Source organism: Rhodotorula graminis (assembly GCF_001329695.1).
Source record: "Rhodotorula graminis WP1 unplaced genomic scaffold RHOBAscaffold_5, whole genome shotgun sequence".
NCBI lineage: Eukaryota > Fungi > Basidiomycota > Microbotryomycetes > Sporidiobolales > Sporidiobolaceae > Rhodotorula > Rhodotorula graminis.
The window spans coordinates 150,783-167,571 of record NW_017264932.1 but is presented as its reverse complement, the minus strand read 5'-3'; the positions used below and the strand labels follow the sequence as shown (position 1 = coordinate 167,571).

The window sequence follows — 16,789 nt, the reverse complement described above, 5'->3', positions numbered from 1 at the left end:
GTGTCGCTGTTTCCCCTTTGCTCTCTCGCCCTCCTTGTCGCACTCCCCTCTCGATCTATCTTTCCTGCCTCCCCTGTGTCGCTTCGTCTGTGCCCTGTTCCTCTCTGTATAGCTCGCGCGCCCTGCAACTACCTTGCCTGCCTTTCGCCGACGTCGTCTGAGTCTGCTCGCCTGCGAGCTGTCGAAAGTGTGACTCGCTTGACTCGTCGTACTCTCTCTCAGAGCATCACAAGCTGCAGTGGCACTGCTCGTCCAAGCCGCGAGACGATCCCGATCCGCCTCGCCGGACGACGACGACGACGCGCCGCGACGCCCGCGAGAGTTGTCCTCACCGCCTCGCCTCGCTCAGCTCTCCCGCCAGCTCAGCCCCGCCAGTGCACCACCCGCCAGCACTGCCACGATGGCCGCCTCGTCAGACTCGGACGCGCGCTCGCCCTCGCCGCCCGCACCAGCACCAGCCGACGCGGGCTCTCGCACCGCGCGAAGGAAGAGCGGTCGCGTCAGGAAGGAGGTGCAGAGGCTCGGTGGTGCGTCCAGCTCTCTCTGTATCAGCAGCTGTACCGCACGAGGCTCTTGGGGGCGAGCCTGGGCGCGCAGATGGCGAGGCGAGTTGGAGGGAGGTGGGGCGAACGGGTGCTCTCGCTCAGTCGCAGCGGCGCGCAGTGAGTGCTGGAGGAGCACAGGAGCCTTTCACAGCTTCTCTCAAGTCTACCAGGGCGCGTCCTGACCTTAGCCCGCCTTTCCTCCCTCCCTCCTCGCCGCCCTCGACCGCCGCGCACCCTCGTCCGTCCACAGCCTCGGACGGCAAGAGCAAGCGCAACGGCAACGCCGACTCGGACGACGACGACGACGACGACAACGACGACAGCGACGACTCGCCAGAAGAAGCAGACGACGACGACGAGTTCAAGGTGCCGACCTCGATCAAGACGGGCTCGCGCAAGCGCGCACCACCCGGCACCTCGCCCGGGCCCTTGCCCGCAGGCCGCGCTCCACCGCGCGCCAAGAAGGCGGCGGCCAAGCCGACCGCACCGCGCAAGCGCAAGGCGGCAAAGGTGGACGAGGACGACGAGGACGAGAACGGGGCCGGTGCGCCTGCGGCCAAGAAGGCGGCGGCGGCGGCCAAGGACTTCAAGATCGAGAACGACAACGGGCTCTTCAGTGCGTCTAGAGCGCGCTTCTCCATGTCCTGCATCAGCGGGCTCGAGCCTCTTGGGCGCCGGGACTGACCTCGAGCCGAGTCTCTCTCGCGCAGACGCGGTCAAGAACCCCAACACGGCGCTGCAGACGACGGCCGAGGACTGGATCGAGTCGTACCGGGACGAGCCGGGTCCGGCGATGGCGGAGCTCGTCAACTTTGTCCTGCGGGTGCGTCGCTCTGTCCTCCCTCCGACTCGCTCGTCGCGGCACCGACGAGCCCTGAACTGACACCTCTCCTTCGGCGCCAACAGTGCTGCGGCGTCAATGCCACGATCGACGAGCACCAGGCCGAGGACGAGAACGGCATCGTCGAGAACCTCAAGGACATCGTCGACGACTTCAAGCAGGTGCGCCGGCTCTCGCATCATCGGATCACTCGTCCCTCGTCTCTGACTCTCTCCTTCTTTCCTTGCTCGACGTGCAGGAAACCGACCTCGCCTACCCGCTCATCTCCAAGTCGAAGCCGTACAAGAAGTTCCGCGACTCGCTCGCCCAGTTCCTCCAGAAGCTCCTCGCCGCCTCGGCCGACGACATCCTGTTCTCGACGGCCTTCTACGAGCACTTCCAGGCGTGGGTCCACGCCCTGTCGTCGTCGCAGATCCGCGCCCTGCGCCACACGGCGACCGTCGTTGTCCTCCTGTGCGTCAACGCGCTGTCGACGCTCCACGTCCAGGTGCGCAAGGAGCACGCGCAGGCCGTCCGCGCCAAGGAGGCCGAGGAGAAGAAGAGCCGCAAGGACAAGGCGAGGTTGCGCGACATGGAGCGCCAGGTCAAGGAGGCGCACGAGCGGCTCGAGACGGTCGAGGCGTTCATGGACGAGAGCTACACGTCGTACGTCCTCGCCCCTCCTTTGTCCTCCTCTGCGTCCTCGGCATCAAGCTCACCTGTCCCTCGTTCGCCCCTCGCAGCGTCTTCGTCAACCGGTACCGCGACGCCGACGCCGTCATCCGCTCCGAGTGCATCTCGTCCCTCGGCGCGTGGATGAAGCTCGACCCGGACCACTGGATCGACGGCGACTACCTGCGCTACATTGGCTGGGTCCTGTCGGACGAGGTGCGTCCCTGCCCTTCCTTCCTGCCGTCGTCGACGACCGCCCGATCTCTCCCAGCCCGACACTGACCCTGCCGCCGGTCCACAGTCCAAGGAGGCTCGTCGCGAGTCGGTTCGTGCGCTCCTGTCGCTCTACCAGAAGGACGCCTACCTCGGCAAGCTCCACCACTTCACCGACCGGTTCAAGCAGCAGCTCGTCGACATGGCGGTCGGCGAGCACGACCTCGCCGTCCGGGTCCAGTCGCTCCAGGTCGTCCACCAGATCGACAAGCACGGCCTCCTCGAGGACGACAAGCAGCGTGACGAGGTCGCCATGCTCATCTACGAGAAGGAGCCGCGCGTCCGTGCCGCCGCCGCCGCCTTCTTCAAGAACCTGGTCGACGAGGACGCCGAAGAGCTGCAGGGCGAGCTCGACGTCAAGAACAAGAGCAAGAAGGGTCGAGGGCGCAAGGCCAAGGAGGTCGACGAGGCGCTGTCGACCGCCGTCGAGTACAAGATCCTCGCCCAGCTCCTCGTCAAGTACGGCAAGGCGCTCGACGGCCCGCCCGTCGGCGACGACGACGAGGGCGACAGCGTCGACGACTCGCAGCACCGCCGCTCGAGCGACAGCAACGGCATGACCGCCGGCGACGTCGTCCCGAGCCGCGCGGGCGCCGCCGCCGACGGCGACGATGCGGGCGCGACCGTCGTCGTCCCACGAGCTCGCGTCGCCTGCGCCGTCGACGCGCTGTGGAGCACGGTCACGAGCCTGCAGGACTGGGAGGCCATGCTCGAGTACGTCCTGCGGGACCACTCGGCGGCGGCGGTGGCGGCGGCGGGCTCGTCGGGCAAGGGCAAGGGCAAGGGCAAGCAGGGCCGAGCGGCGGGCGGTCGCGCCAAGCACCCTCGTTCAGGCGGCAGCGGCGAGGACGAGGACGAGGAGATGCAGGACGGCGACGGCGACGATGGCGGCGCGGAGGAACAGCTGCCCGAGGAGGTGCGCCTCACCGAGGAGGAGGAGACGCTCTTCATCGAGGTCCTCGTCGCGTGCTTGACGCGCATCACGACCGCCACCATGAGCAAGAAGAAGGTGCGTCCACACCCCTTTCTCGTCCTCTCGTGCCCTCGTCCTTGCGTCGCTCACTCACCGTGTTCCTCCCCCAGGAGCAGGAGGCGATCGACGAGGAGGTCGCGAACGTCGGCCGCGCCCTCATCGAGGCGCTCCCCAAGCTCTTCAGCAAGAACCAGGCCTACTCGTCGCGCCTCATCGACATCCTGTCGTTGCCTCGCCTCATCTCGCTCGAGCTCTTCCTCGAGGGTCAGCAACTTTCGGTGCGCCCCTCTCCTCTTCTCTTCTCTCCCTCCTCTCCCTGTGGGTGCACAAGAGTACTCACGCTCTCCTCTGATGCACACGCAGGCGTACGCGGCGCTGTGGGACGACGTCACGAAGCAGCTCCTCAAGCACACGCAGCCCGACCTTCTCGACCAGGCCGTCCGCACGCTCGTCACCTTCCTTTCCGCCAAGGACCTGTCAGCGACCAACCAGATCAAGCTCGGCGAGCTCGAGGAGACGACCATCGGCGCGCTCCGCGCCGCGGCCGGCGACGACGTCGAGAGCGCGTCCTTCTCCGACGACGAGCTGCACACGCTCACGGCGTGCGTCGCGAGGGTCGCCAAGCTCGCCGCCGTCTACAACATCTCGCTCGCCATGGAGGACACGGACGACGGCAAGGCGGCGAGCGTGCTCGACATCCTCGACGGCATCTTCAACCGCGGCCGGCTCGGCTACAAGGACGAGACGGCTGTGCGTCCCGATCGTCCTCTTTCTCTCCTTTCTCTCGCAGTCGACCCTGACTCTGTCTCTCTCGGTGTTCTGCAGATGGTCGAGCACGCGATCAACCTCCTCGGCGGGCACATCTGCTGGCAGATCCGCGCCGTCAAGGACGAGACGACGGCGAGCGGCAAGGCCGACCTGCCCACTATCCTTGCCGTGTCCGAGCGGCGCCAGAGCTTGCTCGACCGCCTCGAGGAGTACGCCGTCGGCGGCGAGACGAACGCGAGCGAGGGCGTCAAGCAGGCTGTGCGTCATCTCTCCCTCTGTCCGCCTCGACCCCCATGCCGAACTGACCCTGCTGCATCTGCAGGCTCTCGACGTCCTCCTCGACATCTACATGATCTCGCACGTCGTCGCCACGCCGGCGTCCGACCCAGACGGCCTCCTCGCCGACCTCAAACTCGTCGCGACCGACGAGCTGCAGGCTCGCTGCGCCGGCTTCGTCGAGGCCGAGATCGAGCGGTACGCCGAGACGCTGCGCGAGGCGGACGAGGAGGAGCAGGACGCGACGCAGCGCGAGGAGGGCAGCGACGACGGCGCGAGCAGCAGCGGGAGCGAGACGGAGACGGAGCGCAGCCAGGGCCGGTCCCAGCGCGGCAAGGGCAAGGGCAAGAAGGCGGCGGCGGGCAGGAAGGGCAAGGGCAAGCAGGCGGCGCTCAAGAAGGTCGAGAAGCGCAGGCGCAAGACGGTCGCCCAGGTCCGGGGTGCGTCTCCCTCTTCCTTCTCCTCGTTCTCCCGCGAGCGCGCGGACCTGACTCGAACTCTCTTCCTCTCGCATGCGCAGCCGACAACGCCAAGGACGAGGCCAAGCTCGCCGCCAACCAGCACTTCCTGCGCTCGGTCGTCTCGCCGTTCCTGCGCGTCTTCCACTCAGGCGGCTTCAACCTCCGCCACTGCGTCGTCCTCCTCAAGCACTGGGGCCGCTTCAGCAGGGAGTACGACGAGCAGTGCAAGCTCCTGCTGCACGACCTGCGCGACGAGGGCGTCTACAGCGCCGCGAGCGACATCGTCGCCTCGACCGTCGTCGACATCCTCAAGAGCGCGTGCGACGTCCACCTCGACTCGCCCGACGCGCCCTCGACGACGACCGAGGAGCCCCTCGTCTCGCTCGGCCGCCAGCTGTCCGGCGTCGTCGCCATCCGCGGCGCGCACCTCGCCATCGTCGGCTCGCTCCCCGCCGAGGACCACCTTCGCCTGCACGTCGACGCGCTCAAGTGGATCGTGCCCAAACTCGCCCATCTCGAGGAGACCAAGCGCAAGGACGAGCGCACGCGTGCCATCGTGTTCTTCAAGGCGCTCGCGCACCTTCTGCTCGGCCTCGACGGTCGCAGCTCGCTCAAGGTGTACGTCCCCCCTCCTTCTCCCCAAATCAGTCCGGCCCCTTACTGACAATCCCCTGAACGCATGCCTCACAGCAAGACGACACTCGACCGCCTCCTCGACGAGCACGAGCTCGCCCATGCCGGCTCTGCCACCGGGTCCAAGATCTGGGAGCCCGTCCGCGCCTACCAGCGCCGCCTCATCACCGCCATGTCTAAGGATCCTTGTGCGTCTCTCTCTCTATATCTCCTAGCCTTGTCCAAACCTCTGCGACGCGTCCTGACGAGCGAGTCGGCCTGCAGCGATCCGCAAAGCCGCGGCGACCGACGGCGACAAGAAGCCCGCCGCGGCGACCAAGGCGCCGCGCTACAGGGACAAGACGACGCCCAAGGCCAAGACCAAGTCGCCTGCGTCCGACGAGGACGACGAGCAGCCCGAAGCGGCGCTCGGCGCCGACGCCGACGAGGACGACGACCAACTCGCCGGCGCCGCCTCGGACGAGGCCGACGGCGCCGAGGTGACGGCGACCGCGTCGACCTCGGCTTCGCGGCGCGGCGCGAGCGTCAGCCAGAGCCTGTACGGCTCGCAGGCGCGCCAGAAGCAGCCTCGCCCGCCGAGCCCGAGCCAGGAGCTCTTCGGCCCGGGCGCAGGACCGGCGGCCAAGCGCAGGAGGACGAGCCCGCCGGTCGAGGAGGAGCAGGAGTACGATGCGGAGCAGCAGGCGTCGGGCTCGTCGGCGCCGCAGGCGAGCGCGTCGCAGTCGCAGGCGAGGAAGCGCGCGCGCGAGGAGGAGCAGGGCGACGAGGACGACGATGCGCTCGGCGCGACGGGCGACCTCGGCGTGACGCAGACGCAGCTTGACGACGAGGACAGCGGCGTCGTCTCGTCGGGCGTCGTCGGCGCCGGCGGTGCGGCGCGGTCGGAGCGCGAGATGTCGCTCGAGTCGACGATGAGCTTGACCGACCTCAAGGGCAAGAAGCGTCGGCTCTGAGCCAGCGTCGCTCTCTCGTCGTCGTCGTCGTCGCCGCCGAGCCCTGTTAGTGTACCGCTTGATCAGTAACTCGCAGTCTGTCTCTCTGTGCATCGTCGCCGTTCCCGAGAGGCTCGAGACCTAGGCTCTCGCTCGCAAAGCTCGCTCTCAAAAGCTCGACAGCCGAGAGAGAGACGCTCTAGTACTGCAGCAAGTGTCTGTTCCGTCCCCGGCTACGGTCTCACGCCGCCTCACTCGAGTTTCAGAGCTCCCTCGTCGTCGTCCCTCCAGCCGAGCGCCCTCCCGTCGACGACGCCTCGCCGGATCCAGGGCCGCATGCGCGACTCAAAGTCGCGGAAGACGCTCTCAGACTGCATGACGGTCGGCTGGGGCTGGTGCGAGAGCCAGTAGGCGTGGAAGAGGGAGAGCAGGGAGGAAGAGAGGGAGAGGAGGGGCTCGAGCGCGGCCGATGACGAGGAAGAGGACGAGGATCGGGGCGAGGGCGTGTCGGTGTCGATGCTCGATGCGGGAAGGATACGGAGGAGGTAGAGCTGAAGGTCGCGCTGCGGTCGAGGGCGAAAGGGATCAGTCGCTGGCCGAGAAGGAAAGGGAGACGAGGACGGGCTCACCTTCTTGGCCATGTCGAGGACAAACGCCGTCACGTGGATCGAGGCGAGTGCAAGAGGGTACCTTTGCGAGTCGATCGAAGAGTGAGTGCCGGTACTCGAAACGCTGCGCGGCGCAGAAGGAGAAGCTCGGCGACGCACCAGTGCTCGCCTCCTCCCACGCTCTCTTCCACCATCTCGGCCGCTCGCTCGCCGTACGTATGCGCAAAGTTGAGGAAGGCGTCGAGTCTGTGTATCGTCACAGGCACGTCGAGGTTAGTGACCTTCTCGCTCAGGAGGAAAGCTGACCGGGACTGGCGCTCGACGCACCCGAGCATGCCGACCGCGCGAAAGTCGGTCGCCGGCGAAACGTTCCTGTGTGCAACAGCTCGTCAGTCCGAATTCGTAAAGGTTCGAGGAATCTTTAGGCGCGAGGAGAGAGCGGACGAGGACGCACTGGAACCCGACCTCCTGCCACTCTTTTCCCTTGACCTCCTTCCACTCGCTCCTTTCCGGCCTCAGGAGGCCCCACAGCTCTCTCAGCTTCTCGTCGGCGCTCGAGTCGTCGGGGAAAGGTGTCGATGCGCGCTCTTGGGCGGCGGCGGTGAGGAGGTATGTGCGGCGGACGGTGGCGAGCGAGGAGAGGAGGAGGTCGTGTGCCTGCGGGACAAGAGGTGGTCAGTATCGTCGCTCTGGAAGACAAGAGGAGAGAAGGAGAGGAGGAAGAGGACGCACAGGTGAAGGAATCGCGATGCCCTCGAGCGTCGCGATGAGCCGGCTCAGCTCCTCGTCGTCGTCGTCGTCGTCACCGGGAGCGCCAGGCGAGGCCGCCGACGACAGGGACATGTAGCCATTGCTGTTTGGTGCCGACGTGGACGTCTGCGAGAGGGCGAGCAACGGTGAGGACTCGTACAGGGACGCAGAAAGACGATCTTTGATAGCGAGAGAGAAAGAGAGTGCGCACCTCGCCCTTGAGCGCCTTCCACCGCGCATAGTCGACGACCCTCAACGTGCCCGCACTGACCGTTCCCGTCGCCCCCTGCCGCTCCTCGAGCTCCCACTCAAGCGTCTGGCGCAACAGCGCCGGCCGCGTGAGGTACAGGGCCCAGCTGGCGAACCACGACGACAGGGTCGGCGGCGCCTCGCACGCGAGGAGGAGGGAGAGGGTCAGGGTGGGCGTGAGGTAGTATTCCCAGGCGGACGACATGGTGTTGGCGAGGATCTGGCGCGTGGTCGGCTGCGGCTGCGGCGGCGCCGAGAGGGTGGGCTGGAGGCAATGCGTCAGGGAGAGTTCCGGCACACAACAGCAGAAGCAGGTACGCTGCCGCTCGAGCGACGTGCCCGCACAGTCTAGGGAGAGCCGGGACGCACCTGGAAGGCGACGAGGTGGAGCCGCGGGTCGCTGCGAGGGGAAGGGGTCAGTTCGGGACGGCGCGCTCGGACTGAGGCAACTGGGGCTTGCCTCACGAGTATCGGACAGGCTGCGCTGCCCTGGGCGAGGCTTGACGAAGGTAGGTGGTCGAGTCGAAGTTGGGCCGGGTGATGAGGACTGGCGGCGGTTCTGGACGGCGAGGGGGTGTTCTTGCTGGACGGCGAGGCGCGCAGAGAGTACCGGGACGGCTTGTGCAGCTAGGTGGACCCGCTCAGCAGGTGAGTCGCGGCTGTGGAGCAGCTCAAGCCGTGAGCGGCTCCACCTCGCGTCGCCAAGTCTGAATCCGGCACCACCGCGGCAATCTCGCCCGACCAGTCGCACTCGCGCGAGCGCGCTCAATCGCGTGCGGTAGCTCTCTACTTGCCGTCTCTCGGAATCATGCGATCAAACCGGCGAAAGAAGAGAGGCCGCCCACTCCTTGCGCCTCGTCCTCGTTCCCTCGAGTCAGGTCACGCTCGTCTCGCGAGCTGCAGACACATCTAGTACAACAACGCGCCGTCTATGTCACCTCCCCACCGACACCCTGCTCCCGCCCGACTCTAGTCGCGTACGAGGAACCCGACGAGGCAGTTCTCGAGCAGCGTGTCGTAGTTGACCCACGCGTGCGCGAGCACTGCGCGAGGAAAAGGGCGAAGCAGTCAGGCTCGACGCTCGCGCCACAGAAAGAGAGAGCGAGAGGACGCACTGAAGAGCTGAGTGGCTGCGAGAGGACGGAGGGAGGGATGACAAGGAGGTCGTCAGAACTCGTGCTCGTCCAGGCTCGAGGCGAGCATGCGCAGCGCTCGCCCGCGAGACGGTCGCTCGTCCCTGCGCGACCGTACCGACGCCAATGAGAGAAAGAGAGCTCGTAGACGCACCGTCCTTGCCCGCACCGCGCATCATCTCGCCGTCGCCGCCCGGGTGGAACTTGAGGAACGGGCCGACGTTGTACACCTTGCCGCCGTACGCCTGCCAGCAGTCGTCGCGCGTGTTGTGCCGCTCGAGCTCTGACGGCGTAATGCCGCGCAGCTCGGTGACGCCGCCCTGTACGAGGAAAGCGAGGGTCAGTAAAGGGCCGGCGTGGAGGTGTGCGGGCTGTGCCCGGCAAGGAGGAGGAGAAGAGAAAGGGACGCACGCGCAAGTCGACGTCGCCGCTGCGGTTCAACCTGGCCCAGTCGAGCTGGCTGAAGCCCTTCTCGACCCGGACCCGCCCTTTTGCCGCCTTGACCACCTTCTTGGTCGTCGTCGGGGGAGCGAGCGCGCCAGCTCCGCTGACCTGGATCTCGGGCAGCGCCGGCTTGTCGTCGTCGGCGTCGCCCTGCCCGTCTTGGTCGTCGCCGTCGTCGGGTGTTCGAGGTGCGTCGGGCGGCGAGAGGGCGAACGAGGGGGTGGCGGAGGAGGGTGGTCGTGCTCGCTGCTGCGAGTTGGCGGCGGGGAAGGCGACCGAGGTGGTGTCGGGCTCTGCGACGATCGAGGGGACGCTGCTGGTCGAGGCTGAGGGAGCCGAGAGCCCGAGGGCTTGCTGTCGACGTGGGGAGAAGGCAGGGATGAGCAGCGCTCGGGAGCGCGGTGAGAACGCGTCCGGTGCTCACAGTGATGCTGCTGAACATGCTCGAGCTGCTGTTGTTGTAATCGCGCCGCGTGGTGTCGAGAACCGAGGTCAGAGAGAGTCGACGAACTCGACGAACTGATGAAGGTGGTCCAGCTCGACGACTCGCAAACTCGCCCTCACACACGGCAAGAGCTGCTGTGGTGCGCCTGTGCAGGTCCTAGCACCCGCCATGGACCGCCCACATCCGCTGCTCGACCGCCTTGAGGCGACCACACGCTCTCCGCCGTCACTCAAGTCGTCGGCTCTCGCAATCCTCCGCGCCGCCTGGCCAGTGAGTCCCAGCCCGCCTGATGCAGCCATGCCATGCGAGCTGACCCTCGCCCTCCCCTGCGCAGGCCGTGACCGACCTCGGCGACGCCCATTACTCGCTCATCGCCGACCTCCTTCCGCTCAGCACCGCCTCGCAACTCGCCATGCTCGAAGACGCGTCGCCTCACATCGCCCCGCACACCAACCGTGAGCACACAGCTCCCGCGACGTCCGTCATGGCGCGCCGCTGACCCTCCCGCCCGCCGCGACAGACATCTGGCGCGAGCTCGCCATCAACGAGTTCATCGAGGTGCGCAAGGTCATCGAGGACGGCCAGCTCCGCCCCGACGACGAGCCACAGTCGTGGCGCGAACAGTACGAGCGAGAGGAGGCCCGTCGCGAGGTGCGTCGCCGCCATTCCGCCCCTTCTGGTCGCCGACGCTCGAGCCCAGACCTGACGCGCTCGTCATCCTACAGGCCAAGATGGAGGAGCTCCTGTCGCGCATGCGGGGACAGCTCCAAGACTACAAGGACCGGCGCAAGACGATCGAGCGCGTCGACGGCGTCCAGCTTGCCAAAGCTCGCAAAGCCGGTCCTCCTCGTGCGTGGCCCTCTCTCCCCTCGCCTCGCAGCCGGGGCCTGACTCGGTTCCTCCCTGCAGCACGCGTCAAGTCGCTCATGGACAAGGCCCGGAGCAACACCAAGGCGATCAAGAGCATCTACGCCCCGAGGCGTCGCAAACCTGCCGCGCCCGCCCAGCCTCGACATCCGCCCAAGCCCGTCCTGCCCGCCGTGCCGCCCGCCCTCGCCGGCGCTCTCCCCAGTCGACCTCCTCCGCCTCTCGCGGGCTTCCCTCCTGGCCCTCCTCGTCCCAAGCGCGACCTCCTCGCGGGCTTTCCCGACGCGTCCCCCGAGCAGCCGAGCGCATGTTCCGCTGGCGCGCCCGCCTCGAGCTCGACGTCCGACGCGCCGACATTGCGCCCGTACAAGGAGTCGACGGCGTCGCTTGCGAGGACGGGCAGGCCCGTCTCGGACGAGCCTCGCTCGCTCAAGCGCGGTGCGGGCCCGTTCGCGGCCGAGGAGGGCGCGCCGCACGCCCACAAGCGGGTCGCGCTCTCGCCGCCCGCATCGGCAACGTCGTACGCGAGCAGCAGAGCATCGTCGAGCCGGCAGCCGAGCTTCTCGCCGCCGGCTCCGGCCTCTTCCTCCCACGCCCGACCCACCCCTTCCACCGCCGACCAAGCCCGCTCTCCCCCTCCCACCACCACGACTCAGCAGCAGCCTTCCTCTCGTCCTCGAGCCAGGCCCGTCATCACGACCGTCAAGCGGGTCGTCGCCGTCCCTCGCCCTCGTCCTCCTCCACCCGCACCTCCACGCTCGACAGCGACCTCGCCGGGGTCCTCGCCGCCACCGCCGCCAGCATACCTCCCCGCATTCTCGGTCGCCGCAGCAGCTCCCGGCGCTGCCTCGCGCCGCACCTCGACGCCGTCGGGCGCCTCGCCGCCCCCTCGTCCTCCTCCGCCGCCGCTCGCGTCCCGCGCCGCCACCGCAGCGTCGCGCGCCGCCTCGCCACCCGCAGCGCCAGGGCGGGTCCCGAGCGCGCGGTCGGTCAACGGGCTGTTCATCCCGCGGCGAGGAGGACCGGGCGCGGGCGCACGGTGAGGCGCGGAGGAGGAGAAGCTTGAGGTCGTCGTCGAGGAGGAGCTGGTAGTGAATTTGGGGAGCAACGTCGTGCGCTTTATCTCTCGAGTGGGTTCGACCTAGATGAGCACGAGAGCGATGGAAGGGAAAGCGAGAGCGAGAGCGGTTGTCCTCTCGCCGACTCATGCCCTCTCGTCGACCGCGCACAAGCAGAGGCACGAACGAAAGAGCACATCCTTTGCGTCCCTATCTACACAGTCTGTCTCCTCGAACCGAAAGGAAAGCCCGGGCGCAACGAGCGCGCGCTCACTGGTCGGCCGAGGTGGCGGCGCTCGAGCCGTCGGCGCTGAACTTGGCCGACTCGCTGTCGGTCTTGATGTTGGCGCCGGCCTCGCCGTTGGCGGGGTACTCGTTGTTGACGTCTGAGAGAGGGCGAAAGACGGGCGCAGAAGGAGGGACGAGAAGGGAGAGTCGAGGAGAAAGTGGGGGAGGAGCGGAGAGGAGGAGAAGTGGGAAAGGGACGGGAACAAAGGTCAGCGCTCGGCGCTTCTCTGTCTGATGTGGTAGAGAGGAGGAAGACGCACTCGGCTGGGACGACTGCAGAGATTGGGAAAAGGTGCGACGAGGCGGGGCAACATGGGCGAGCTACGTCAGTGGCAGGTCCAGTGCGCGCACCCAGTCGACGCGGCGCAGGTGCAGAGCCGCGCGCACGCTCGACTGGCACAGTGGGAGAGGAACGAGAGGGACGCACAGTGTCGCCCTTCATGCTGCTCTCCGAGTCGTTCATCTCGCGGCCGCCGGCCTGCGAGTCGGCGCCCTGGCCCGACGGGCCCTTGGTCGAGCCCTCGCCGATGGCCTGGTTGTTCGCGCCGAGTCCGGAAGCAGAGTCTGCGGGCGTGCAGGCGAGGTCAGTCGGTGTGACGAGGCGAGAGAGGGCGACGAAGGGTGGGGCCGCACTGGACGACATGGTGGAGCTGCGCGAAGGGGAGGAAGAGTCAGTGAGGGTGCGCCATCGCATGGACAGGGTGCCGAGACGCACAGTGGTACTGTGCTGGTGGTGGCTAGAAGTGCAGAAGCGAGTGGAGGGAGAGAGCGAGAGAGCCGACGTCTCGTCCTCGTCGACCTTCCCCGTCTCTCCGCACGGATGACGACGACGCAGCCTCGTCTTCACCGAGGGTCCTTCTCGGCGCCATTTCGCTCGCGAGCTCGACTGCTTGAGCGACTGCTCTCGAGGCTAAGCGAGAGGAACCGAGCCGTCGAGCCAGAGCACTTCTCGAGCCGAGTTTCGACTTCTCGGCTGCGGCGGAACCTCTCCTCGTCGCTCTCGACGACAACGGCGGCGGCGCACGTCTGTGTACAGGGTTCCTCGGCGTGAGCGAGCTGGGGGTACTGAGAGGGGAGGGACGAGTCTACTTCTTCTCCTTCTTCGAGAACTTGGTCGTGTTGGCCTCGGACGCGAGGCGGATCGCCCACGACAGCGCGTACGTCTTGCTCGCGTCATCGAACGATGACAAAATGGCGAACGCGCGTCCCTCGTCGTCGTCGGCGATGGCGCTGTCGTTGTGGGCGGCAGGAGCGCCGGCGGCCGTGGCGGGGATCTCGTCGAGGAACGCGTTGAGCTCGCCGGCATACGGGTCGTCGTCGCCGAACTGCAGGTGACGGGTAAAGACGTCAGGATCGTACACGAGGAGAGAGGAGGCGAGGCAGGAAGGAGGTGAGGCAGGAAGGGGGAGGGGGCCCGAGCGCGCGGACGGCCTGCCCGGCCTCTTGCTGCCCCGACCGCGAGAGAGAAGAGAGAGAGTCGCACGCACACGGTAGACCTGCTCGTCGTCGCCGCCCGGGGTGCGGACACGAAGCTCGGGGTTGTTGTACGGGTCGATGAGCCGGAGCTGGTACCCGTCGGCGAGGACCTCGAGCTCGACGCTGCGCACGAGGAGCCAGGGAACGGTCAGGACGACATTCCGCAGAAACGAGTAGGGCGCAGAGAGAGAGAGGAGGGGACGCACTTGTACTTGTAGCCCTGGAGCGTGAGGGCGTGCGTGAGGCTGCCGATCGCGCCGTTCTCGTACTTCCAGGTCGCGCTCGTGACGCGCGGGATGCGGTCGTCCTCGGCAATCTTGGACTCGTCGACAGGGATGGCCGACAGCTGACCGGCGGGCTCGTCCCACTCGAGCGCCTGCGCCTGGACCGACTTGAGGTCGACGTCGCCGCCAAAGTAGCGCGACCTGCGGGCGAGGAATCCGGGTCAGCGACGTGCGCTCGTGCCAGGACGCAGAGAACGAGGTGCTCACAGGTCGACGAGGTGAGTGCCCTGCTCGACGACTGCACGGCGGTACGAGGTGAGGGTCAGTGCGGCCGACGGGAGAGGGAGGCCAATGAGGGGGACGCACTCGGGCCACAGTCCTTGCTCTTCATCCACCAGGCCGGCTTGGCGATGTTGGCGTACGAGCAGTAGTAGCGGGCGTTGGTGGCCATGACCTCGAGCTCGTTGTCCTCGATGATCTCGCGCATCTTCTGGACGACTGCGCGCGAGGAGAAGAGGTCAGGAACGTCTGCTCAAGCTGCGGCACCTCGTTCCGCCGCCACGTACGATGAGGTGAAAGAGCTAGGACGCACCACGAAGGTAGCGAAGGAAGTAGCCGACCGAGACGACCGCGCCCGACTTGACGAGCGCGTCGGCGACCTGGAGCGCGTTGTCGACCGAGTCCGCCGAGAGCGGCTTCTCGATAAACATCTGTGGGCAACTGTGAGTCAGTAAAGGTGCGTCGAGGCGAGACGAGCCGAACGAGAGGGCGAAACGACGGACCGCGGGCGTGTTCTCGGGGAAGAGCTTGAGGACCTGGAGCTCAAAGTCGCGACCCTGCTGGGTCGAGCCGCGGAAGGCGGCCGGCGAGCCGACAATGAAGGCGTGCGGGCGCTCGTGCTCCTTCATAGTCGAGACAAAGTCGTCGAGCGAGGGGCAGATGCGCGTGTCGCGGTAGGCCATCTCGACGAACGACGAGCGCTTGACGTCGAGACGCTGCTTGGCGACGGCCTCGACCGGGTCGATGATGGCGACGACCTTGAGGCGCGGGCCGAGCTGTGTTCGCGCGAGGGAAGGAGTCAGTTGAGGCGGGAGAGGGAGTCGTCGAAGGAGAGAGAGACGGACCCGGTTCTCGAGGCGGAACGAGTGGTCCCAGGGGCCTGTACAGCTCGCCAGACGGCGTCAGTACTGCCGTCGAGAGAAAGTACGGCGGCGGGAAGGCAGGAGAGAAGGTTGAGGGAGGAAAGGTCGGAAGGAGTGGGACGCACCCTCATCACTGCCCTGTGTGCGCGAGAGGACGCCGCGATGCGCAAGATCGTCAGTACGGCGAACTCTTAGACGCTGCAGAAAGGCGAGCGAGGGCGTCGGGTCGAGGAGGAGCACCGCCTCTCCTGCAGCCGCCCTCCTCGCACCCTGGCCCTCCTCGCTGCCCGCACGGATTCGAGAGCAGGACGCACAAAGTTGATGTTGCCGGCACCGACAAAGACGAGGTTCTGCAGGGGAACGGTGCTCGAGGTCAGCTCGTTCGGCTCGGTCTCGTCCGCCTCCTCCACGCACGCCTCGAAAAGGTGCGAAGACGCACAAAGGGCGCGCCGGGCTCGGGCTTCTTGTGGTGGGTGAGCGGCGCGAGGCGCGAGTTGGCGATGGACGGGCGACTGTGTCCAGGGGTGGCAGGGCGGGCGCGAGGGCTCAATCAGCCTGGGGACGAACGAGACGGGGGGAGGAGGTGGGGGGAAAGGGGAGGGTGCTCACCGGACGCTGGAGCGCCTGCGCTGGCCGGTGCTGTCGCTGAAGGATCCGCCGGGCATGTCGGGAGCGGTGATCGGGATGAACTGGAAGGGTGGGTGGGAAGGAAGGAAGGGCGAGCAAAGAAGGCCAACCTGTGCGTCAGTCTCGACGTGCCGGCCGAGGGTGGAGAGAGAGAGGGCGGGGGACCGCAGGTCTCGCAGCGCACCTCTTGCTCGGCTGGCTGCGACGCGACAGTCATCTCTCGAAGGTGCTTGTGCGAGTGCTCTCTCCAAGCAAGAAGAAAGTGGGCCGACGAGGAGGAGAGGAGCCGAGCTTTCGACGGCCTCCGCGTACGGAACGTCGTCCGTCCGCGTGCGAGAGGAGAGGGCTGCGAACGTGCGCCGCACAGCTCGCACGGGCAGCAGCCGAGACGCTCGCGACGGACGAGCGGCAGGCCGACGAGCCGACGACGCGGTTGGTGAGCGAGGAGGTCAAAGCGGGCTGCGTCCGACCTTCAGCGAGCGCTCGAGGCCGCATGAGCCAGCGTGACCGCCTGGGTCAAGGCGAACTCTCGAAAGGAGAGCTGGCTCGTGCCTTGCAGCCCCACGGCGAGCCAGCAAGAGACGAGGGCGAGCGGATTGACGGCCGAGAAGGCGAGTTTGGGAAGGTCGAAAGGGCGCTCTCGCTCCTCGACGGTTGGCGCTCTCTCGCCTCGAACGGGACGGGCAGACTGCAAGACTCGGAAAGAACGAGTGCATGGCAGACAAGAAAAGGTGACTAGGCAAAGGTGAGGGGACGAGTCTACACAAAGACGCTCACGCGCTCGTCCCGCCTGCGAGCCGTCGCGTCGAAAGCCGACTTGTCGAGCGAGTGCGCGCCTGGTGGGTGCACCTGTAACAAGGAGACGCGAGGAAGGGAACAGGGTATGCGAGAGGTCAGTCAGGGTGCTCGGATTGGCAGGCAAGAGAGTCGGGGAGAGGACGCCGACCAACTGCGGGAATGCGCAAGACGAGTAAGCGACCGACCGAGGAAAGTCCGTCGCACAGAAGGAGGAGAGACGGGGGACGCACGATGAGGATGGCCCGCAAACTGTTAGTAACCTCCTTGAAGCGCTCGCCGAGCGAGGCGTAGGCGAGTTCGCGACGCTCGCGAGCGACGCGCGACTCG

At 67.1% G+C, this 16,789-nt stretch overlaps 5 protein-coding genes across 5 annotated transcripts; 2 read left to right on the top strand and 3 right to left on the bottom strand.

The window, feature by feature from the left end:
- Window positions 1–400: 400 nt before the first annotated feature.
- Window positions 401–6,374, top strand: RHOBADRAFT_52709 (uncharacterized protein; the record flags this gene model as incomplete). Its single annotated transcript, XM_018416470.1, has 14 exons — window positions 401–527; window positions 796–1,161; window positions 1,256–1,368; window positions 1,452–1,547; window positions 1,625–2,031; window positions 2,109–2,253; window positions 2,339–3,319; window positions 3,394–3,561; window positions 3,647–4,033; window positions 4,109–4,309; window positions 4,374–4,767; window positions 4,848–5,406; window positions 5,479–5,609; window positions 5,686–6,374. The coding sequence occupies 14 exons, from the start codon at window positions 401–403 to the stop codon at window positions 6,372–6,374; spliced, it is 4,764 nt and encodes a 1,587-aa protein (XP_018271719.1).
- Window positions 6,375–8,929: 2,555 nt separating this feature from the next.
- RHOBADRAFT_14063 (uncharacterized protein) lies at window positions 8,930–9,410 on the bottom strand (the record flags this gene model as incomplete). The annotated part of the gene is made up of 3 exons (XM_018412176.1): window positions 8,930–9,003; window positions 9,076–9,090; window positions 9,248–9,410. Coding segments are annotated over 3 exons (252 nt in total), but the record flags the coding sequence as incomplete, so codon positions are not given.
- A 740-nt stretch (window positions 9,411–10,150) lies between these two features.
- Window positions 10,151–11,892, top strand: RHOBADRAFT_52707 (uncharacterized protein; the record flags this gene model as incomplete). The annotated part of the gene is made up of 5 exons (XM_018416469.1): window positions 10,151–10,252; window positions 10,317–10,437; window positions 10,503–10,633; window positions 10,708–10,831; window positions 10,892–11,892. 5 exons carry the CDS (start codon window positions 10,151–10,153, stop codon window positions 11,890–11,892), a joined length of 1,479 nt encoding a protein of 492 aa, XP_018271717.1.
- Window positions 11,893–12,081: 189 nt separating this feature from the next.
- RHOBADRAFT_66260 (uncharacterized protein) lies at window positions 12,082–12,934 on the bottom strand (the record flags this gene model as incomplete). Its single annotated transcript, XM_018418913.1, has 5 exons — window positions 12,082–12,293; window positions 12,456–12,468; window positions 12,623–12,759; window positions 12,829–12,845; window positions 12,911–12,934. Coding segments are annotated over 5 exons (363 nt in total), but the record flags the coding sequence as incomplete, so codon positions are not given.
- A 310-nt stretch (window positions 12,935–13,244) lies between these two features.
- RHOBADRAFT_52705 (uncharacterized protein) lies at window positions 13,245–15,881 on the bottom strand (the record flags this gene model as incomplete). Its single annotated transcript, XM_018416468.1, has 13 exons — window positions 13,245–13,520; window positions 13,683–13,794; window positions 13,878–14,096; window positions 14,163–14,193; window positions 14,262–14,393; window positions 14,488–14,605; window positions 14,678–14,950; window positions 15,020–15,054; window positions 15,163–15,175; window positions 15,352–15,387; window positions 15,477–15,549; window positions 15,647–15,726; window positions 15,849–15,881. The coding sequence occupies 13 exons, from the start codon at window positions 15,879–15,881 to the stop codon at window positions 13,281–13,283; spliced, it is 1,395 nt and encodes a 464-aa protein (XP_018271715.1). The 3' UTR covers window positions 13,245–13,280.
- Between the last annotated feature and the right edge of the window lie 908 nt (window positions 15,882–16,789).